This window comes from Thermobia domestica, chromosome 7 (genome assembly GCF_964235325.1).
Source record: "Thermobia domestica chromosome 7, izTheDome1.hap1.1, whole genome shotgun sequence".
NCBI lineage: Eukaryota > Metazoa > Arthropoda > Insecta > Zygentoma > Lepismatidae > Thermobia > Thermobia domestica.
The window spans coordinates 52358069-52382799 of NC_137460.1; the positions used below are offsets into that span (position 1 = coordinate 52358069).

The 24731-nt window shown below is 33.3% G+C and overlaps 1 protein-coding gene across 1 annotated transcript in view; it reads left to right on the forward strand.

Moving 5' to 3' along the window:
* Positions 1 to 23560, forward strand: part of ltl (leucine-rich repeat-containing larval translucida) — a 170869-nt gene extending 147309 nt beyond the window's left edge. Inside the window, exons 5-8 of the mRNA XM_081764648.1 lie at positions 684 to 914; positions 3129 to 3350; positions 13487 to 13685; positions 20434 to 23560. Coding sequence (XP_081620774.1) covers positions 684 to 914; positions 3129 to 3350; positions 13487 to 13685; positions 20434 to 20570 — 789 coding nt within the window. The 3' untranslated portion in view covers positions 20571 to 23560. The remainder of the gene's footprint in view (positions 1 to 683; positions 915 to 3128; positions 3351 to 13486; positions 13686 to 20433) is intronic.
* Positions 23561 to 24731: the final 1171 nt, after the last annotated feature.

The following is a 24731-nucleotide window of genomic DNA, read 5'->3' on the forward strand; positions in this document are numbered from 1 at the left end:
TCCAATGGATTCGATTTTTCTTTTCAAACATATTTATTCCAGTTCGAAAAGTAAAAACACGAGCCTTAAACTATTTGCAAAAATTTTTGTTTGAAAAGAAATTATCGTTGCGTAGATGTCCAAGTCAATGGTTGCCACTGCCGTATAGCTGAATAAAAAATAGTGAGCTATTGTGCTGGTACGTGTCATCACGTGTTTCATTCCCGTTGAGGAAACATTTTTTTAGACGTTCATCCAGCAATATGAAGAAAAGTGGAGAGACACTTGAATTAACATACTCCCATCTACAAATGCTAGAAACATAACATTGTTGGCAGACGAGGTGCTGACCACACACTATTCAGCTGGATTCGATATCTTTGTTCGGCCATTTATTATGCCAACCGGTTAGGTTTAGTTCTAGTGACCCACTGAGGGGATGATATTATTAAATAGGCTTAATAATTCTACCAATATACAAACTTACTAGTGGACATCATTTAGAATGACATTTATTTCCTTGGGTGTTGATTTGAATTCAAAGTTTATTTTACTTCAGAAAGGATAATAATCATTGATCTAAAAACAATCAACATACTTTGAATAAATAAATTTTTCTAGTAAGACTTTCTCTGTGTCTTAACATTAAATATACTTATTAATAAGTGAATGTAATGTGGAATTTGATTCTTTGTTTTCTTCAGTTAACTGAAGAAGACTTCCTGGAGCTGGAGAATCTGGAGGAGCTCCATATGGGCTACAACGAAATTTCTTCTCTGAATGGTTCTTTGCTACCACTGCGTTCTCTCCGTCGCCTGAACCTCACTCATAACCTCTTGGACAGCTTCTCGCTGGATGAAATCAGAGGACTTCGCCTTCTGAGGATTATTGACTTGTCACACAATCACATCAGCAAGCTTGGAGGACGAGTAGAGGTACAGTAAGCTTTTAATTATACTTGCATTTTGGGGTGGACCAAAATTGCGCAAATTTTCATTTTCTTATCTGTGTACGCAAATGAAACGGCAATGAATATGTCATACCATTGGAAATGTCACAAAAAGAACGTGTAACGTTGTCATTACCATAAACATTTCAACTAATGAAAGCAATAAAGTCTAACTAAAAATTAGAGAAACTAGTGCATACAATTGAAAACAGCTTTTTTATGTAAAAACTACTAAAGAAACCAAAATATCCCATTGAAATAGCAAATAAAGATTCACATTAAGTGAAGAGTATCAAAACACACAATCAAAATAGTGATTTTTGTTTACTTAAAAAAATAAATAAAAACTATACAGTAACAACCTTGGGAATAAGATCATTCTGGAATGGTTTTAAGAAGCTCTAGGAAAGAAGTACAAGTAGAAAGAAATAAGTACATCATGACAACTTATATTCAGTGGCGGATTTAGAAGGTAAAAACTGGGGATGGGACAACTAACCTGTCGTAGATATATAATGAGTTTACTATAAACTTTCAAAAATATATATATGTAATAGCTTCAATTATTTTTTGCATTGAAAAACTAGGAGGCCTAAACTCCCCGGCCTCGGGAGATTCACCACTGGTTATATCCTTAATTTAACAATTCGGAGGTAAATTATGAAAGGTACTTACGTGCATACAAATGAGACACTACTCTACCTGTTTGTCTATCAGTTAGTACTTGTGCCTTTGGTGCATAAATCCTCAGATTCAATTCCCAGGGGAAGAGCATTGAAATTTGAACTCATTAAAATGGTTCAAATTCTGCCTTAAAATGAGATCATTTAGCCTTTGTGCTGAAAAGAGACACGAAACTTTAATAAACAAAGAAAAACTTCTCATAGCTGTAAGAAATAAAGCTATGAATCTAAACGCTTTGTTTTTCGCTCTGTAAACATGTGAATAAAATACGTATATTTTGTAATTGAATATTTTCTGAATTTCTTGCTTGAACGTTGTAATTGAAATCTGCATAATTTCCGTAGTTTCTGTTGTTTCTTCATAGTCGTAAGTCGTACTGCATCAGAGATGATCAACAATGTGATATTCAGAAAAAAAAATGCCCAATTTTGGCACATACCATCATTTTGTGGTTAATACAAGTGCTTGAAGTTTCCAATTCTTTGACATGAACTCTGCTAAACATTACTCATAAATTGCTATGAACAACAACCTAAGTTAAGAGATTGTTTTCAGTGGATAATTCAAGAGTTTTCACGGTTAATGAATCTGGTAAATCAACATTTGGAAATTTCTATCCATTGTATTCTTCAGTTACAAAAGTGATTGACAATACAAAAGATCTATATGGGCGTTTAATTATTCTCATTTCTTTAAAAAAAAAAAAAAAGTTATAAACCACTTACACTAAGTTATTATATAAACATGTTACAAGCTTGTGTATGAGTAACGACATAGTGTAACTAAACATTTGTATGCGAATGTGATTCGTTTGATTCCGATTAATTTCGAGTAATTTTGGATTAAACCCAAAACAAAAACAACAACAAAAAAATGATTATTTGTTGAAACAAATTATTGCTTTCACTGCTGGTAATTCTCATCTCTAAATACAGTAAATCAGAAGATGAATGACGTGTGAAACAAAGATAATTTAAATTTGCGTACGCCAATTGTTATAACGAGTTGTGTAAATGGAATTGGTTAAGCAGTTGTTAATACCGGTACTTAATCCTCGACTCAAGAAGTGCAAAATACATATTGGGCATTGTGTATTAGGCGAAAATCAGCAATGCATTATAAGTATGGGATTGTTTATCAGATTGAGAGATGACGCGAGTGCTCTTTGTTTGGAATTTATTTCTTCAAAACATATACATAGCGTGGAATTCAAATCCACATCCGATTTTTTTCAGGATACTAAAAAATTTTAAATGGTTGATTTGGTTTTGTGGAAGTTTCCCGTGCAGTGCCGAGGCTGTGTTGAGACATGGAACTACAGTTTAACGTGGGGTCCGAACCACGTGAGCTCATACAAACCCGGAGCTCCCCTGCAGGAGGCGTATATAATAACTATGTAGTTACCAGGAAGCTCTGAAGAATTTTAAAATGTATATATCTTTTTTTTTTCATAATATTTGCAGTCTGAAAGAAGATTTTTCTCCCCTTTCTATTTTACGTACTTTATTTATTTCAGAATCTAGTAGAATTGGAAACACGAGTGTCTGAGTTGCGTCTTGACTACAATCAACTACAATCATTGGACGGTGCTCTTATGGGTCTTAATGGGCTCCACACACTTAATCTAAGCCATAACCACTTACAGAATATCTCACCTGATGATCTGATTGGATTGGATGATCTTCGTATATTGGACATTTCCTTCAATCAGCTCACTACTTTGGAAGAAACTTCTAGGGTAAGAATAAAACAACATATGATTGCCTTCGGAAATCGATAATGATTTGCACTTCGTTATTTCACGATATGGTTAGAAGTACCTTTGTTAAAAGAATTTCGTTTGGAAAGGCTCGTTTCGTTAGTTAGTTTTCTCGATAAAGAAGCAAGAGTTTTGCTTGAGTTATTTCTTTAGAACTGTCATGGCTACTGTTCGTTATTTCTAAAATAGTTTTTGACATCGGCTTGTTTGCAACGAACATGGTTTAATATATATTACAATTAATTTCAAGATGTTAGAATTAAAACAAATACTTTTCCTCGAGTAGTGTTTGATCCAATCAAACAACGAAATTGAGAAAAGTGTACATGGATACTTTTTTTTAAGACAAAGTTATCAGTAAGTACTTCATGTTACAACAAATAATTAATAGGTAAGAAAAGAAAATTATAGTCGGCAAGCCAAAATAGTTACTTGCAAGAATAGCATTTATGCACTTTATGGCCAAATGACTATTGCGCGGGCTCTGTTTGCGATTCGATCTCCGATGAGGATCTTAAGCCTCGGATAAGAGCCCGAGTAATGGTTCGAAACCCACTCTAAGAAACAGGTATTGTCTTATTATAGCCACGGTAGTGAAAGCAGTTTGTGTGTAAATCAATTTCAAAGCAGAAGATGATGATGAGTTTGATGATTTTGAGTTTAACTTTCCTTTCAGAAGCGAGGCTGTATGAGACGGGACCTACTGATTAACGTGAAATCCGAACCACATGAACTCCTGCCGGAAATCAAACCCGGGTCTCCACTCAAAGCAGAAGATATGGCTATACTGTGAAGATGGTACTTAGCCACTGCAACTTCACAAACCGAAGTACAAGATTTAAACGCTTTCAAAATGGAAATACAAAGTAGAAACTGGTCTAGTTGGCTAAGAATAGACGTCAATGGAGAAATACCCTGGGGAAATTTTCATAGCTTCCCGCTCCCGGGCCACTTCCTGAAATCATCGCTGATTTAGATTATTATTATTACACAAATTTAGATTTGGATTAATGATTTGCAGTAATTGTACGCGTTATATGGTAAATACATTTGTTATAAATATAAATACATTTATTATAAATATAAATACTGTATAGAGCAATATGGAATTATTGTACTCAGTATTGGAATTACTGGGAGGATAAAATAAAAATCCCTTTCTGTAGAAAAAATAAAGTATCGCTGGGGGATATGATTATAAGGACGCGGATTACAAAACACATAGATCTACTGTATGTTTGGTAATTTTATTCTCAAATACGTAAAACCTGCCGTATAAAAAATGCTTTAATACGTATATTAATTGTACTGCAAGTAAAAGTAAAGCAATAAGCACATACAGCATTATTATTGATTACTGAACATGTAATATAGAACTTAACGAACCATGACGGGTTTTGAATTTTTGGGGAGGAAGGGGATCTGCAATATTTATACGCCGTGTACTTTCTGTAGACAATAGTTTCTGTTCGAAATTCGCATGTAGCTGCTGGACCAATTAAACCATAATTAATAACTGCTTTATTTTCTGAGCTAAATATGTATAAACATAATAAATCATATCCGTAATGGAAAGATTACTAAAACAGTGGGCGGAAAAGAAAACTGTTTGTCTGTATCTGAGAGGTTTGTAAAAGAGAAAGCTGTGACTCATAGTAATACATGTATTTTTACAAGGACAAAATGATATCCTGATATTATGGAGGTCTCCGTTAAGGAGGTTTCACTATATTTATTAAGCAGCTGATAGCTCGCTAAATTCTTACGTCACCAACGTACCAATTCGTCTTGTTCCGATATTACAAAATTAATTAAATTCAATGCATAGTTGAGTATTAGGTAAAGAAAACGTTGCTGATTGAACGTTCTTATATTAAAGTACACATTCGCAATTCGATTAACGTTAGTGCATACAGATTAAGACACGAATCCTTTTTTCAGTGTAACGATCCACGATTATGCCCTTTAGGGTAAGGCAAGCAAATGATGATGGAAGAATTGGTGGAATGAAAATGTGGGAGGAAACGGGAGTACCCCGAGAAAACTCACGGACACGATGTTGTCCACCACAAACTAACTTGGCCGGAGATCAAACCAGGGACCTCACACAACAGAGGTAATTGCTCCATCACTAAGCCACCGTTTCCCCTACGGATCCGCAAATTTCCTATTAATTTACACATCTATGCTTGTCTTCTTCTTTTTCTTAAATCCAATCAGTAGTACGCGATACCTGCGTAGATTCGCGTAGATTACCGTTTACTAGTTATTGGATATTGTAAAAACCACTATTCAAATTTATATATCAATAAATAAATACTATCGATGCAGTTCTGTTAATTTCAGACTTTTTTTTTTTTTTTAACAAAACGTATAAACAGTACTTTGTCATAATATGTTACCATTTTCATTATGGCAAATTTAACGGAGGTCAAAGTTTTTCACTTGAAGTTTGTAAATTTTATATATTCCCGCGTAGAATCTTAAAAACTCTAAAGAATCTGGTGCAATAATTGTTTCAAAACAACTACTTTATTTTTTAAAACACTAGATGAAGATTTTTGAGTTGGAAATATTATATATATATATATATATAATTATACTGGTACCTATTGAAATATGACAGCAACTTTTTGGTTGGCCCATTTACACTTTAAATTACCTTGGATTAACGTTTTCCTTCAACTTCATTGATGCAATTACCAATGTTCAACCATTGATGCAATTACCAATGTTCAACGTTTATGCAATTGCCAATGTTCAACCGTTGCTGCAGTTACCAATGTTCAACCATTGATGCAATTACCAATGTTCAACCGTTGATACAATTACCAATGTTCTACCGTTTATGCAATTACCAATGTTCAACCGTTGATGCAGTTACCAATGTTCAACCATTGATGCAATTACCAATGTTCAACCGTTGATGCAGTTACCAATGTTCAGTTGTTAATGCAATCACCAATGCTCAACCATTGATGCAATTACCAATGTTCAACCGTTGATGCAGTTACCAATGTTCAACCATTGATGCAATTACCAATGCCAACTACAACGACTATTAAGTGAGATAGAAAGTATACTGCTAGGGAAAAAGGGTGTAAATGCGGTAAAAAGAAGTAACAAGGTGATTGGATTGTTATTTTCATAAATATTCTAAACTGGTAGTTATTTTTATCAAGATAATTACGTGTTTCTTTATTATACATAATAATAAAATACTTTGAGAAGAGAATATTTAATATTATAGCTATAAATTTTATATAGAGTTATGAAATATAAATAAAGTCATATAAATTTTATATAAAGTTCCAGTTATAAAGTGCACATTGTATGTAGATTGCATAATAATGATCATGTGGTGCAGTAAAATTGAGTATTTTGTGAATGAGTAAAAACTAGCAATTAGACATATAGGCTCTTCCATTCTTTACGTGGATTGCTTAATTCTAATTCTTCTATTTCGTTTATGAATAAAGTTTATCATAATCGTAATACAAAAACTGTTTTGCTAACGTCTCCATTAAATTCCCAATAATCATTGGATCAAAAGCTATGTATTTGCACTTCAATATTATGTTTATAATTTTACCTTTTAAGTTGTTTTGTAAATTATTTTTTTCTTTCTGTAGGCGATCGAAAAGAAAACATTTGACTTTGATAGATATAACGTATGGGTAACTTTTTTGTGACTATTTTTCAACACTTTCAAACCTCGAAATATTTCTTCCATAGATTGACAGCAACAGAATGTAATCCTAACTATATATAAAACTACATGAGCTGACATAAATTATTGAGCACTTCCAGTAGGGCTACAATGATTAAATTTGGCATAATTGTAGCTTTCCGAAACTAGCCGACAGAAAATTCCCAAAAGTGAATATTTTTAATTTTTAGGGGGTCTAAAGAGGGAATCAAGAATTTCCCCATGTTACTTAAACGGGTCTTTCCCCCCCTATAATCTTATGTTTTAGGTACTTAGAATTAGAATAAAAACTTGAAATTTGGTAAGTTTCCGTTAGCACTACCTAACTAAATAAGTAAAATAAAAATTTCCAACTTTAGAGTGGTTTTATGGAAAACTGAAAAATCTGTCCCATGTTATTTATATGGGACACCTTTTACACCCCCAAATTATTGAACACTTCCTGCATGGGTACAATGATTAAATTTGGCATGATTGTAGCTTCCCGGAACAAACCTACAGGAAAATTGCCAAAAGTGAATATTTTTAACTTCTAGGGGGTCTAAAAAGGGGATAAATAATTTTCCCATGTTATTTAAATGGGCCATTTTTTGGACCTATAATCTCATCTTTTAGGTTTAAGATTGTAATACAAACTAGAAATTCGGTATGCTTGTACGTTTTCGTTAGCCTTACCTAAGTGAATCATCAGAAATAAAAATTTCTAACCGTAGAGTGGTTTTATGGGGAACTGAAAAATCTTTCCCACGTAATTTATATGGGACGTCTTCTACACTCCAAAATGTGTAGGCACTTCCCGCAGGATTAGAATGATGAAATTTGACATGATTGTAGCCAGTAAGTACGCCAGAAATTTTTACTTGGGGGGTGTTCAATATAAAAGGGGGTGTGTGCTTTCAGAATCGTGTTATAATTTTTAAACAAACTCAAACAAGAAAACAGTATATTTTGTTACGCAACTATTGGAATAATAATAATAATAATAATAATAATATCAGCTCTGTGCAGTGGTAAGATCAATAAAGTAAATTCACACATTTGAGCACTTATTATTATTATTAAACTAAGTATTACAATGAAACTTCTCAAAACGGACATCGGTGGAACCGATTATTTGTCCGTAAATGAGAGGTGTCCCTAAAAGGAAGGGTTTTCTCTCATAACACCACACCACACATATTTATGGCATGGAAGAATAAGAAAGTTTGTCCTCTTATGAAGATGTCCACTATTGAAAGATGCCCGTTAAGAGAGGTTTCACTGTGGGAATTATCCTCCACTATTTTACCCAGTAATTACATGTGAATTGATTACATACGAATTACGATTGTAATTATTTTGCAAAATTCTGCAATTTTTTCAATTTATTCACCCCAAGCAAGTTTTAGTGGGTGATTTTTTCCAAAATATTAATTGGGAAAAAATTCCCTCGTCTCATGCTGAAATCACATTCGTCAATACTGTACATAGTTCCAATTTCATTTAATATTCTAACCCTGTTGTTAACGTTAATTGTTGTAATATTTTTTGACCTCTTAATCTCCGTTCCTGCCCCTTCCTGGCTACGTTTTTCGCTCTGAATATCTTTCATAAGAAAATTATTCATTGATTTAGTTGTTTTCCAGAAATGCAGTTTTTCAATTTACAAATATGTTGTATCTTTTTGTTTTGTCTTCTTTAATATACCCTAATTTTTATAATCCCAGGGCACATAGTGATCTGCTCTCTTGCAAATAGCGGAAAAGTGACCAAAAATGGCCAAATGCACACTAAAAAGTGGCCAAAATCTCATCATGCCCCTTTTTCCCTTTGTCAATTCCTCCATCACCTCTCTCTGTTTGTTGTTTTGTTTCTTCTTTACTTCTTCTTTTTGAGCTTCCTCCTTTCTTAGGTTTTCAAAGTATGCTTTGTAGTTACGGTAAGCAGACTTAACAGATGTAAAAAGCTTCTGAGTAAGTGGAACCAGTTCTAGACTATTTCCGAATTTCTTCATCCCAGACATTATATTTAATTTATCATTAAGAGTTCTTAAAAACGTGAAATATTCAAATTCATCACCTACTCTTAAGAAGAACATACAAGAAGCATAACACAAGACGAACATGATGAACCACACAAGCACACATACACAACGTTCAACGGAGCGTTAACTATTACGCGAGAAAACTAAAAGATTATTATGATGGAAGAAAAATAGACACAGATGGGTTCTCAAACCCACCTTGAGAGCTTAAGCATCCACCAACCGTCCACTGTGCTTTAGAAAGAATAAAAGCTGAAGTGAGAATAAAGCTGACTGTTTCACATGTAGCAGCAAGTACTGAAGCTTTCAGAAGAGTAATGAATAACAAGTTTCTGCCTTTTTCCATTTGTTTTTATATTTTTCTTAGAAAACTGCCAATGCAAAACATAAATCACACGAAAAAGTCACTTTATCTCTCAAAAAAAGTAACTTTTAGTGACAAATTTGAAAAAAAGTAACTTTTAGTGACCAACTTGAAAAAAAGTAAATTTTAGTTAAAAAAAAGTGACTCGCTATGAGCCCTGTTCCACTCAACGAATTTACGTGAATAAAAATATACTTTACAAAACATTAAGCTAGCGCCAAATGCGTTCCTGCATAACACTAGAATCAGTCTAAAATATATATAATTCTTAATTCGACCGATCTCTTCATTTTTAAACACGTTTTGACTACGCCCTTCTAACATCCGTCCGTTGATATACCACTTGCAGAGCAGGCTCGAAACCAGCCACACAGCTTTGGGGGGCCATGAATATGTTAGGAGGGGCCAAGTCATTAAAAATTCTGTTACAAATATCTAAATTGTGCATTTTGTATTGAGGTCTGGAGGGGACATGAAAAATTTAGGGAGAGCCAGGCCCTCCCTAGCCCCCCTCTGGTTGCGAGCTGTTTCAGACTAAAGATATACCACATTGACTTGATCCCTAGTCTTCCGCTGCAAGCGCTGGTATCTGCTGAGGGAATTCCACTCGCTTTCTCTCGCTTAGTAACAGCTGAACCCTTATTGGCTCAACGCGTGGGTATGTGAGCTTTAGTTCGCATTTTGCCACGGCTCAAGACATTTTGGCAGCACAATAGCACTTACCAATTGAATGTGGTATAGGCTTATTACTATATTTTCACATTTTTCCTTATTGAGGAGGAGGTAGGTGAATGACCCCTCAAGACGTTAATTTCAGTCATCTGCATCTGTCCATCAATCTCTTTTCTCGGAAACGACCGCGGAGCCCAGAATGGTAGATATCAACGGTCTGTTTTGTTAATTGTTTCGATCCAAACAACGCCCGAAACAATGAGGTCATGTGGTTCTCGAAGCCGTACATGAGAACGAGGTCGCTTCGTACTATTTTGAAGTTAAATAAAATAAATAAGAATATTGCCTTCTTTCCTAAACGCTAAACCTTTTTGAACTTGACCCGGCGGGAGCTCATGTTGTTCGGATTCCAGGTTAATCAGTAGGTCCACGTCTCATATAGCCTCGCTGCTGAACGGGACGTTAAACTCAAAATCAACTCAACTCAACTTTTTTAACTTGATGTAATAAATAAGATATGTGATACTGATTGATACAATTGGATCTGGTGGAGGATTCCTTTTCCACCCAGGGGTGTGTGTAAAGAAATTTGGAGGGGTGTTAGGGGGGTGTTGAGGGGGTGTAGATTACTCCCTGATTGTAGCCTTCCAGGACTAACCGACAGGAAAATTGCCAAAAGTGAATATTTTTAATTTTTAAGGGGTCTAAAGGGGGATGAAGAAATTCCAATGCTATTTAAATAGGCGTTTTCTTGGGATACAAAACCTTATCTTAGATAGTTGAAATAGGAAAAGAAACGATATAATTGTGGGTTGAAGGGGTGCGAGGCCGTAGGCAAGCAAAGACAGTGTGTGGGGGCGAAGCCCCCGGATGGACAGATTCAGGAAATATGAAGAGCAAGTTCACGAAATTCACTGTTGATGCAGAGGCCGATAGATAAGAAATGCGAGGCCGTAGGCCGAGCAAATTCGGGGTTCTGGGGGCGGAGCCCCCATCTAGTTAAAGGCTAGTCTTATATATAGAAGTGACCATTTTATCTTGGGGAACTGTCAGCCCACCTTTTTGTATATTCGACATAATTATTGTAAGATCAATTTAATGGTATTCTTACCTACTCGAGTTTATGAAGAAATTGAATGATCTGAGCTGACTTGAAAAATAAGTGTATTGTATTTTATTTTTAAACGATTTCTTTAAAAAAAAAAAAAAGAAGTAAGTTCTTAATTCGACATTTACATATAGGATGTTGTTGATATGTTCAAGCATAACTTGGATATACGTATACCTATTTTGATTAATCCTTTTTGTTTCGAAGAGTATGCTTCCGCGGTCTCGTGTACATTTCATTAAGATCCAGTTTGTGTCTTCAAACTTTTATAAAATTAATCAACTTTAGAAAAAAGAGCTGAAAAGTAGCAAATAATTTTAAAAAGCTCTAAAAAGTAGAATATAATTTTAAAAAGCGCTAAAATGAGGAAATAATTTTAAAAGCGCTGAAAAGTAGAATATAATTTTAAAAAGCGCTAAAAAGTAGAAAATAATTTTAAAAGCGCTAAAAAGTAGAAAATAATTTTAATAAGCTCTAAAAAGTATAAAATAATTTTAGCAAGCGCTAAAAAGAAGAAAATAATTTTAAAAAGCTCTAAAAATTAGAAAATAATTTTAACAAGCGCTAAAAAGGAGAAAAAATTAAAAGGTTTGAAAAAGTAGAAAATAATTTTAACAAGCGCTAAAAAGGTGAAAAATTTTAAAAGGTTTGAAAAGTAGAAAATAATTTTAAAAAGCGCCAAAAAGGGGGAAATAATTGTACTAAAACGTAACTATCATCAATAAAAAAAAATGAAGTCTATGCAAAGTCAAACAAAGCAGTGCCTAATAAAATTACCACTGAAACTCGTATTCTATTAGATAATAATTTGTTTGGTTTGGCACAGACTTCAATTTTTTATGAGGTTGTAACATTTTATCGTTTTTTTTACAATATAATTTTAAAACTTGTTGGGTTTCTGAAATACAATAGTTCACAAAGGAAATCTTGTATAGAAAAATACGAATTCTGATCAAAGCATATATTATCTAACAAATGTGACATTACAGTTTTGGCAAATATACTTTGCTGAAACTGTAACGCTATTATTTGTTAAATTCAGAAGAAAATATACGATGATTTTTTTTTTTCAGTAGGAACAGTTCACTCACCTTTTAATGTGTAAATCAACTTTAACTTTGGTATTTCAGAAGCCCATTTGCTGCTTTCTTCAAGTCAATTATAAAAAACGGGAACGTTATCATTCTAGAATTCACATAAAGTTCAGTTTAGATGCTTTTGTCATCAAATTAAATATCAAAGTCACTGCTTTCACTTCTTGGTAATCCTCTTTATTTAAATTATTTGCTTTAAAAAATATGTTCGCTATACTCTAAGATTAAACTATTTATATCAGAGCTATTTACTAAAAGCACATTTCACCACTTAAAAAACGGCTCTCTAAAAAGATGAGCAAATTGTCCCTTTTTAATAAATATTTCATATGTCACGTATTATCGGTGTTCTATCATATACAGGGTAGTACGCTAGGATGATTCCTTAAGGACAGCAACAATAACAAAAAAAAAAAAATCATCTCAATATATATGTGATATCACACAGTTCCGGAGATATACAGGGTAAAAGAAAAAGGCACGACATATACCTCAAGATATGTAAATAGAGGTGTACAGACCACTAATGAGCGTGAAAGACTCATTCATATGCTGGAAGCAAAGAAAACAGACAACAGCGTATCGTAGGCGTAGTCAAGGAGGCAGGTGAAATTATGAAAAGGAGCGCTAGGAGTAAATTTAATTTAATGTAATCATGAGAATGGCACACGCTCTTCAGGAGGAGACATGGACATGATATACGTGGCGGAGAATTGTTGGTGGAAATGTTCAAAATGATCACAATCCACGTATCATGGATCTACGCATATCTCAAAAAAATCTTGCGTTGCTTCATTTGTGTTGCAGACTCAAACGACTCATTATCCAGATCGTGAACATCCTTGACAGGCGATGGATAGACAATAGCTTTGAGATGGCCCCAAACGTAAAATTACGCCATTTCCTCCACAACGGACGTCCTGCTATCTAGTAAGCACGTTTTGGAACATCCTGTGTATATCGATTTCGGAGATACCATATATAAACTTTTTCGTTTTCTCTTCCAACAGGGAACCACGTGATAAAGCTTGGACATGCGTTAGCGTACCCCTATATTAACTTTATTTCTAATGTACACTATGTCACTTATGATAATGATAGTTTTAATATACAGTGTAAATGTAATCTTACTTTTCCTTCTCTAGACGTTCCTTCCATCCTTGGAATCATTGCTGGCATCACACAACGCTCTCTCTTATTTGGACCGAGATTTCCACGGGCTTCCGATGCTTTGTCGAGCAGATCTCTCGCATAACCGCATCACTTTTGTTGGAGAAGAGCTTGCGGCCAAAACACGCTGCAGAGTACTTGGTGTTCCCTCCACCCTCAGGGTACATTTAGAAGGTAAGTAAAACCATACATCGATTTCTTTCAACATTCATTTAATATTTCCGGATCACTGTGGCGTTTGTAGAACCAGTTCTTATGTTTATTGCGATCGATACTTAACTTCGAAAATAATTTATCCTCATGTCATGTTGATTCTCATTCCTCATCCTTACATGTAAAAAAGTACGTGAATGTGTGATGCTATGAACTCTCTGAATAACAAACATCTCTTGGAGCTAGAAAATTTTGTGACGTTCCAAAATACTTTCTTCAAAAAATAAGCATGTTTAATTTGTCACAAATCAATATTGACAAAAGTATTAACATTCAATCATATATTCAACATAAAAATGACTATATGATCCATAACTATATGGAAGTTATTAAAAGAATTGAAACACCCATATACTGCAGTACATAATATTTCTGAGTTGATAACACTGAATATTCGTGCATTGTGACTGTTTGATGATAATGTTCTGTTTGTAATAGTAAATGGTATGGATTCGTATGTGCAATAGAACAGACGTTAATAGTGGAAAATGAGATACCTCTTCGAGTTTCAGCTAGAGCAGAATGTGGATTCCTGGTTAACTGGGGCAAGTGTATCGAAAATTCTTACATGTTAGGTCTGTCTGTCCGAGCTGATGACTGCATACACAACCAGTGGCAAGATATCGGAAAAGAGGAACAGTAGACGGAAACCTACCAAGGTGAAAGTGATTGAAGAATATTGAATGGAGTTGACACAAAGGAACGTAGAAATAATCAGCATTTCTCCAATCAGAGTCCGACGAGAGCTCCATAAGCTCAACAATCACGTTTGAAGCGCCTAATCAGTGCATCTAATAATTTATTGCCGACGAGACGAGATATTTCTTGTTTCTTCTAGATTCTCGTCTTAAAAACAAGTCTTGAGTCTAGACGAGAAACGTCCTTTTGAATTAGTGAGAAACATGACGCTTCTCGTCTCGTTTTCGACGCATCAAGACGAAACGAGAAATTTCACGAGCCTCGTATTCGATCTCAAAAATCGATATAGCGACACACGATGCATAGAATGAAAACTAAGTGATTGTACGAACACAGTGAAAAACATTTATCAACGTTTAAATATACACAAGTCATTACATAATACGCTCCAATAATGAAAATGGTTTAAATGTTACATCACTCATTCGTGACGCGGAAGAATTCCGATATTTCTAGATGAAATTGTGTAAAAATCAGGGCGTACATTTTGTGCATGACACGAGAAAAGATTTTCGGGAATCCGAACGAGACAAGAAAGAACTTTTTTGAAAATCGAGACGAGACTTGTAAACACTTGCGAGATGACAAGAAAACATTATTCCTCATCTCGTTTCGTCTGGTACTAAAAGCGATATCGACAAAAAGTTGGTGTCGAGATCAAAAAGCAACTACTTTTGATTACTTAAAGAGAGCAATATGTTCCGATGATTTAACTTTCTCTTTTCACTGTTGAAACCCATATACCACTCTAAAACACTACAACACTAAGCACTAAGTAAGACATTAATACACTAAACACTAACACAAGAGAAGAAAGAGTGAAACTTTTAAGTTCTGTTAAAAGTACCAGATATTAGTGTTTGATTTTATTGGATTTTATTAGATCTTATGTTCTTCTTTTATTTCTACATGATCACATTTTCGAGTATGAGTCTTGTTAATTTCATCTTTTCTTATTTTCTCCCTCTTTCCAAAAGTTCTTTGATTTGTGTGTCGCTATAATTTGTACTTTTTTTTAAATTTAATTTTGTCAATTATTGTAGTTTATATGGCAAGTTTTTAATTCGTTTCTGATTTCGTATTTTGTTATTTGTTGTATAATTATTGCAATACCAGAAGACATGTTCAAGTATTTGTATTTCATTACATGTTCATTTGTCATCGTTAATTATATTACGATTTCTTAGATGAGATTTGCACGGTCCGTATCCAGAGATATATTCAATTATTTCACTATTTATTGTTCCCATTTCTTTCCTTAGTTTTATGTTTGGGATAATGTTCGTTATTCCTTGTCCCGTTAATGAATTTATCCACTTTTTTTCCTCATTTCCTTTTTAGTAGTTTATCGGTGTCAGCTTCTGTGCTTGGTAATCCTCCCGTGATTTCTAAAATCTTGATTCTCTCATTGCTCTTCAGCCATGTATAAATAAATTTTCTTAAAATCTGAAGGTGTATTTGTTCTTCATAATTTAAAATTGTGTAATTTCTATAGACAAGTTTTGTAATGTTAATGAGTTCTAAACATCGTTAATCGCTGCTCTCTTATTATTTTTCTCTTTGTTTAAAAACAATCTGTGACCCCTAATTTCGGCACAATAGTCATTGGTTGAACTTGCAGAATACAGGATGTCTCAAAAGTCTCCTGACATAGGGTAGCTCTGTTATTATGAGAGTTACAACAAAATGTAAGAGGGTAAACTGTCTCCAAATATGATGTTTTCGATCTAAAGTGAAGGAGTTTTTGAAATCAAACGAGCCGTTTGGATTGTACACTCTTTATGTGCCCAATGATAAATGAAAATGCAACATTGCCATTTACCTGGACCCACAACATAAGTGAATGAAGTTCTGTCTTTTATGCTAACATGACGATGCCCAGCCTCATTTCAAACAGTAACTTAATTCAATTATGTTGTAGATCCAGGTAAATGGCAAAGTTACATTTTTATTTAACATTGAGCACATAAAGAATGTACAGCCCAAACGTCTCATCCGATTAAAAACAAACAAACAAAAAACACTTTACTTTAGATTGAAAACATCATATTTGGAGAAGGTTTCTCCTCTTATATTTTGTTGTAATTCTGATAATAACAGAGTTACCCTATGTCAGGGGACTTTTGAGACACCCTGTATATAGTGTTCTTAATTTTTAAATGGAAACAAATGAAGGTTGAAACTAAATTTTAGGGTCAGATTATTCTTTATTTGAGTTTATTTTTAGGATTATCTGTCCATTCATTTTGGATCCGTCAATTTTTTACGCTTCTAGTGTCTAAAGTAAGCATTTCTGGGCCCCGCGTTACTTAAGTTTTATTATTATTATTATTATTATTATTATTATTATTATTATTATTATTATTATTATTATTATTATTATTATTATTATTATTATTTTAACCCCAGACACTCATTGAGTCAATTATTATGGCGAGGTTTTGTCCCGCGAGGTTTTGGGCAGCGAAATTTTGGCAACGTGAAGTTTTGGGCAGTGAGATTTCGGCAATGAGATTTTGTCCGTATATCGCCAACACCATGTGATGAGTACGAATAGATACACCCATCTTTCCTCTGACCAGACCCGGCACTGCTTGACTTCGCCTATCTCATTATACTCTAAGCAGCTAGGGCGTTTGCAAGTCCTGTGAAACAAATCCTTAAAATGTGAGTGGAAAATAAAAACAAGGATAGGAGTGGGTTAAGAAAATAAAATAAATAAATAATAAACGTTTTTGTTGGTTTCTGAATGCAATTACGAAGACTAATAAAATGTTTCATGTAGACTGCACAGAGTATGAAAGTGGATGTTGCGAAAAAGCGATACGAAACTGAGAAATGTGAGATGAATATGTGATGGAAGGAAATCGATTGAGAGGAAGAACAATATTGCAATTGGTGGACGATAAATTTGACGCCAAAAACGTTGTTAGGCTGATCCTACAATTTCTGATGCACTACGATCCTCAAAAGCTTAGTTGGAAGTCACAGTATTGTATTACTGTACATGGAACTTAATACTTCAAGCTAGGTTATTTACCAGTGATTGAAGAACATCTGCAATGATAGTGGCGACTTGACGAAATCTTGTATTCCTTCAGAGCTTTTACTATGTATTAAAATCCTGGCACTATTTCGGAGACGTTGTAAATAAAAATTGATGATCTTTTGTTGTTTTTTGCTCCCAAAATATTTAATGGGCATTAAAAAGAAAAAGAAGAAAAAGAAAACGTTTCTGCGAAGAACAAGAGTCAAAGAGTCAGAGGATCAAACAGAGGTCTTTGTCCTTTGTCCAGTCAGATGAAAAGTGTAGCGTGGGATGAGGCAGAACCAGAAGCAAATTGATTTGTTAAGGTTTCTGGCGTTAAAGGCTAAAAATAGGTAACTGCTGCTTGCCTACTGAGCAAATGCGAATTCCCTCTTTCATTTATGACATTTTATGACCAGCTGGAAATAGGAACTGACTGCACTGCGACTCTTAGATCTCAACAAGCCTACCATCAAACATTGGCTTGGCATTGACTTCTACTGATAAAAGCTTGCTCTTCATTCTTGTACACGAAACAAAACTTCTTGTGCAGAAACAGTAAAAAGAAGAAAAATCGGGGGGAAATATAGAGAGATACAGCGCCGTACTTCTCTTTCAGACTCTGGCATAATATTTCAAGTACGAAAAGGAAAATAAATAAATAATCTTGGCACACGTGTCCAAAAAAAAAAAAAAAAAAAAAAAAAAAAAAAAGATTGTTGAAAGCGCTATTTATGCTTACCAACTAGAAAACACAGCAGTGACAGTAAAGCTGAAAATACGTACCATAAAGATAAATTATTCTAATTTGGCAAAACTTCCAAATGAGATATGAACAATGAAACATATAATGGGACATCTTGGAGGCGTAGAATCCTTGCAGTCGATAATTTTAATAAATATGAGAGTGTTAATTTATTTTTTTTTACTTCTTTGTGGGGAATCTAAGGGGTCCGTAGACTACATTTCAATGATGCAAATTACTACAATGTAATCTGTGCAGAATCCTACAAACACTGTTAAAGTGATTTCAATATTCGTTAGTCGAATAATTGTACGGATCAGTGATGACACGGGTCACCGAATCACCTGAGTCACTTGGGTCTCGACTTTTGTCTGAATAACCCGGGTATGGGTCTCGGTTTTTACACCTGGTCTGACCCGGAAGCAGCCGAAGTGTCACGTCTGGAGGATTACTGCAGAATGTTATAGTGGATTTATGCTACCCACTACTCAAGCTCGAATATTCTTATGATTTGTTCCCGGTTAACATTTTTTTTAGCGTGTATATTCGTCTTCACATACTGGAAAATAATGCAGTACTTTGGACATATACTGTACAAAAATAATTATTAAAACAGCTTGGCCTCAGCGGCATATCTCATATTCTACGCGACAAATTTTACAGGCTCGCTTGATTAAATTTTGGCTATCCATCGTTTAAAAATTGTAGCTTATCTTTTCTACATCTCCCTCGCTGATACTGTGATAGACCTTGAAGTTATCTTTTAATGCAATGCTGTAACACACATCAGAGGAACGAAATAAAAGTATATATTTAGCGAGAAGAGCGACAGAGGAAAGGATCATGTTTGTAAGGATTATAATACACATTCTCCATGTCTATTACAATATTTCTTGGGCTCTGTCCGGGTCACCGAATGTGACTGTTTCCTGGTTTTCTCGGAGATGATCTCTGTGACGTGTTCTATCACTGGTTCGGTTAACGATCCTGTCACAGTTGTTTATTTGAATAAATTGTTATAACAATTCAATTGATTGGTTGATTTTTCCATACACCGTTATGCAATACCCAAGTTTTAAACTATGTGGTTACAACTTATTGTAAATGGACACTGACTGCACTACTCCGAAACTTGTGCACAGACTATAATGTAAGGTAACATTGTACTTTCCCGCCACATTCCCTTACCTTCAAAGAAGTTGGATTAGAAGCTCTCACTCAAATATTCAAAAATGAAATTATTCTACTCTTATCAGTATTAATATACGCTTCTTATCTCAAAAAGCGCAGCAGATATTGGCTGAAGAACTCTATGAAAGATATACACTACTCTTTTGATAGAAAAGTTGTCATTTGTCCGTCATTGTTAACTCTGCAGTAACTCCCCAATAAATGGTTCATTTTGAAGATGTAATAAGGGAAGCCTGAAACACGGTAGACACTTCACTTATCATCTATAGAACAGGCTCTCTTGAATTGATTTATATACGTGGTATCCCGATTCCTTCTCTCCTCGCGATCCCTTACTGCAGTAATGGCTGCCCTTCTTTTTCTAGGTCCACGAATTGACGATATTAATTAAAAAACAAAGCATACTATATCTTTTGATTTCAACAAGGACGTATTACACATAGTTTTGATATTTATCATAATGTTATATTGATGATTGGTTTGGCTGTCGTTCCAGTGACTTTATTGTTATTCTGCATTCAAAGGCCTAATCCAAACCTGGCATTATACAATACATACTACTTACAAGTTAGTGTATATTGTATAATGCGAACTCTTTTCACCGTTCTAATATGTAAATAGTTACTTGCATTTTAACAGTACAAGGGGAGAAGATCAAAAGAAGCTTGGCAATGTTGCGAAATTTTATAATGTGCATACAGTATTTCACATATGCAAAATCATTAAAAAGTATAATTTATATTATAATATTTAAGATTTATATTAATTTTATATGTAAGTGTAATTTAAATATTTAGTGATAAATATGCTGTCAGCTTCAAACAGCGTGTGAAATACGGGGACTCCAGTGCACTGCCGATTGATACGATTTTGATTGGATATGACCAATTTGACCTTATCTGTTTCCCAAATATCTTCTAGTGATTCAACTCTTTAAATTTGACATGTCCTTTACGAACTTAAATAATTGTTAATTATGTTCATTTATATATGTAAAATATCAGTTGACCACATCTCTTACAATAATTTTGCTATTTATTTTACAGATAATATGTTGGAATGCAATGACCAATTGGCTCAATCTTTGTCTCGTATCGAAAAGGATCACACGAAGCTGTATGGTGTTCCCTATTGTCCAATAACTACACCTCCTGTCAACGAAACAGTTCTACCACCGGAGTAATCGCTTCAATCCAGACGGCGCCGACTTCCAGTATGGCGTTAAAACTTTGGTCTCTCTAGAAATTCAGTAACGAGGAAAATGTAATGTGAGAACGAGGAAATCATAATTTTTTTTCAAGCCGGTTACTGTTTTTGTTCAACCTCCTCTCTGTTCTACACATGCACACACACACATACACAAACAACATATTTTGCGACTGATAGGACGCATTTCTCCAGCAGGAGAAAGTTGTACGAGAAATGTGTTTCATAAAAAAAAAAAATGTTCAGAATTGTAAGAGCCAGTTTTAAAAAAAATCTATATGTTATTAATTAGTAACATTTATTGCATATAGGCTATATATACTGTAGATAAGTAAGCATATTGTTTTGTCTTGTATGTTTTAAGGCAACACATATATAGGATATAATCCAAGTTGTTCAACCCGTATAGAAGGGCCTTCCTTAAGGATGTGATGTTCTTTAAGACAAGATATGTAATCGTGATTTCACATGTGCACGCATAAAATTCCTGTAAAACATTGATTGAGGATATGTGAAAGAGCTGCTTAAACGCATAAATCGTGAAGGCAAGTATGGTTTTTGAAAAAAAAAAGATATTGTTTATATCAGAATTATTTAGCATTTATGATTTGCAGTTATATCTCACCTAATATAATTAATACTCATATGCTTGTCTTAAGTTTTCATTAAAATTTATTTATATAATGCTTGTAATATTAGTTTATTTAGCAAGAATTGTTTTCATTTGAAAGTTGTATCTGCCTATGTATAGTTACCGTGATTATTGAGCATCGCTATGTATATAAGGACCTAACCAAAGAATTTTGACAAATAAATAAAACATTACAATTTGAATCTTGTACTGCTTTGAAGTTAGAACTTCCTGTGTCTAACAATTCTATTGATGTATGAATTAACACACCGAATGCAATAGAAAATATTGGAATTTGTAAGCCAATACACATGCAAAAAAATGTAATTGTAAACCTTTAATGTATGCTTGAATCACACTTTCACTAGTACAAAGTTTTTTCTATCAATCTCATTTATATTTTACTAGTGTCCACACGTAAAGAGCACAGGCAAGACTTTTTCTTTCAAGAGGTGATAAAACTTTTCTAGTGACATAAGTGCTTTGAGTACAAATTTTAAAACCAAACTAAAAGCTCTAAATGTAATATATTTTTATGCATTAATGATGCATTGATATGAGTAAATTACTTTTTTCAATTCATTGGAAATTAGGTGGTCTATATGTAATAACAATAATGATTAAAAAATCTTTGACTACCTATGATCCAGGGTAGGTCAAATAATTAACTTTGATCCTACCTGCCGACGACCATGAAACCTGAAAATGATGTATTAAATAGTTTCTAAATAGGTATTAGCAAAAGGAGAACAAAGAAGTCAAAAAAAGGAAATATATCTCTAATTGTATGATACTTAACAGTAATTGGATTTCGATAATGTATGCAATTAACAAGAAAATGGGATTGAGTTTCGTCTTCCAGATACCGGTAAAAAAAAAGAAAAAGAAAAACTACATTCTTTTATTTCCATAGAAAATGTTTGTTATGCAAAAGTTTGTCTGATTTTCGTGTTTCTACCTTCATTGTCTTAAAAGATGTATTAAACAATGATCTAGAGGTACCTATAAAATGATTGGGTTTTATATTGTGTACCATATAAAAAAATAAAGTTTTTTCTTTAAACTAAATATTGTTTGAGCTTCTAATAAAAATACCAACTTGAAACGCCATTGTTTCATAAAAGAAACTGTTTTCATCTCTCTAATAAAATCTGATTTTAAGATTCACTCTCTTATTGATTTTTTTGGATGATAAATTACCCTCATGGACATTTCTTCGTAAGGCAATTACTTTTATATGTAAAATTTAGGTTGTTTAAATCAAGTTTAATTTTAAATTTATGAAAAAGTAAATTATTTTTTTTTATTAAGAAGGTTTAAACATAATTTTTAGGAGAAATTAGTGAGATCAGATTCTTATGTTATTCTTTTTGTTATCTCAATATAACAAAGTTCTTTCTATATAATTCAATCCATATTTTTCCTCCAAAATGGTGACTCTAATTAATGACTTCAGGTTTGTTACATACTTTTTTCATTATGAAAAGGTACACATTGAACTGAACTTAAAAGATATTAAAGATCATATAAAATATTGTCCTTTTTTTTAAAAAAAAGTATAATTATAGTTTCTGAAAGAAGTATAAAATATCAATTCATATTTTTGACCAAAATTACAAAATATATTTGTTAAGCTTAACGAAAATGATGGTCTATAGTAAGACTTTGCTGCCGAGGCAAGAAAGCAATGTTTCTTAGTTGAACGAAGATGAATTCACAAAGTATGTAAGAGAAATGGTGAAGATGACAACGATAAAAAAGTTTTGGAATTGAATATCTAAACCACCATTAAAACAAATTGTTACAATTTTTAACCCAGGTAAAGGAAATATTTGAGTTTATTATTGTACAAATAGTAATACATATTTCAAATGCTGATATATTATTTGATATTATATTATATAAAAATAATAAAATGTAGTTTATGAATACATCTACTAATAAAATGAGAAATCTTATAAGAAGAATATAAGAATATAGCCTAATAGTAGTTTTGTTATAATGACAAGGGCAGCTTCCAAGTTTGAAGTGTTTTATTTTTTTGGAATGAAAGGAATCGGCGCCTTGGGCCGTTGAAATGACAAAATACACAATGACTATTATTGAGACTTAACAATTTGTTATCGAACACACTTCTACCGTTATTTTTTATTCATGTCTTCATCTCATTTATTTTATATTGCTTATCTCATTCCTCATCTTCTTAAACAAAATAATCAGTATTTATCGAATTTATTATTGCTATGTTTTCTAATGAATATATATAGCTAATGTAAGCTAACTGTTGTATGTAATGTATTTCCGTTACATGACTATAAATTAAATTCTATAAAATATACGTATCTATTATTTATATACTATAGTCCCTGCTTAAAATATATAATTACCTACACACTATGGTTTTCAAAGTACACAATTTTTTATGTTTGTTCATTTGATGTTTATACTCTTTAAAAGTTTTAATATGAATGTTGTGCATGTGTGCTGAACACAAAATGACACAGCTTTACTATTGTAGAACATATTTATTTCATAACAATAATTTATACTTTCAACAACATACTACGTATCCTTTTCTCTAAGAGATATTCTATATCCTGTTGGGAAGCTTGCAAATACTTTCAACAATATACTACGTATCCTTTTCTCTTAGAGATATTCTATACCCTGTTGGGAAGCTTGCAAATACTTTCAACAATATACTACGTATCCTTTTCTCTAAGAGATATTCTATATCCTGTTGGGAAGCTTGCAAATACTTTCAACAATATACTACGTATCCTTTTCTCTAAGAGATATTCTATATCCTGTTGGGAAGCTTGCAAATACTTTCAACAATATACTACGTATCCTTTTCTCTAAGAGATATTCTATATCCTGTTGGGAAGCTTGCAAATACTTTCAACAATATACTACGTATCCTTTTCTCTAAGAGATATTCTATATACTGTTGGGAAGCTTGAAAATACTTTCAACAATATACTACGTATCCTTTTCTCTTAGAGATATTCTATACCCTGTTGGGAAGCTTGCAAATACTTTCAACAATATACTACGTATCCTTTTCTCTTAGAGATATTCTATACCCTGTTGGGAAGCTTGCAAATACTTTCAACAATATACTACGTATCCTTTTCTCTAAGAGATATTCTATATCCTGTTGGGAAGCTTGAAAATACTTTCAACAATATACTACGTATCCTTTTCTCTAAGAGATATTCTATATCCTGTTGGGAAGCTTGCAAATACTTTCAACAATATACTACGTATCCTTTTCTCTAAGAGATATTCTATATCCTGTTGGGAAGCTTGAAAATACTTTCAACAATATACTACGTATCCTTTTCTCTAAGAGATATTCTATATCCTGTTGGGAAGCTTGCAAATACTTTCAACAATATACTACGTATCCTTTTCTCTTAGAGATATTCTATATACTGTTGGGAAGCTTGCAAATACTTTCAACAATATACTACGTATCCTTTTCTCTAAGAGATATTCTATATC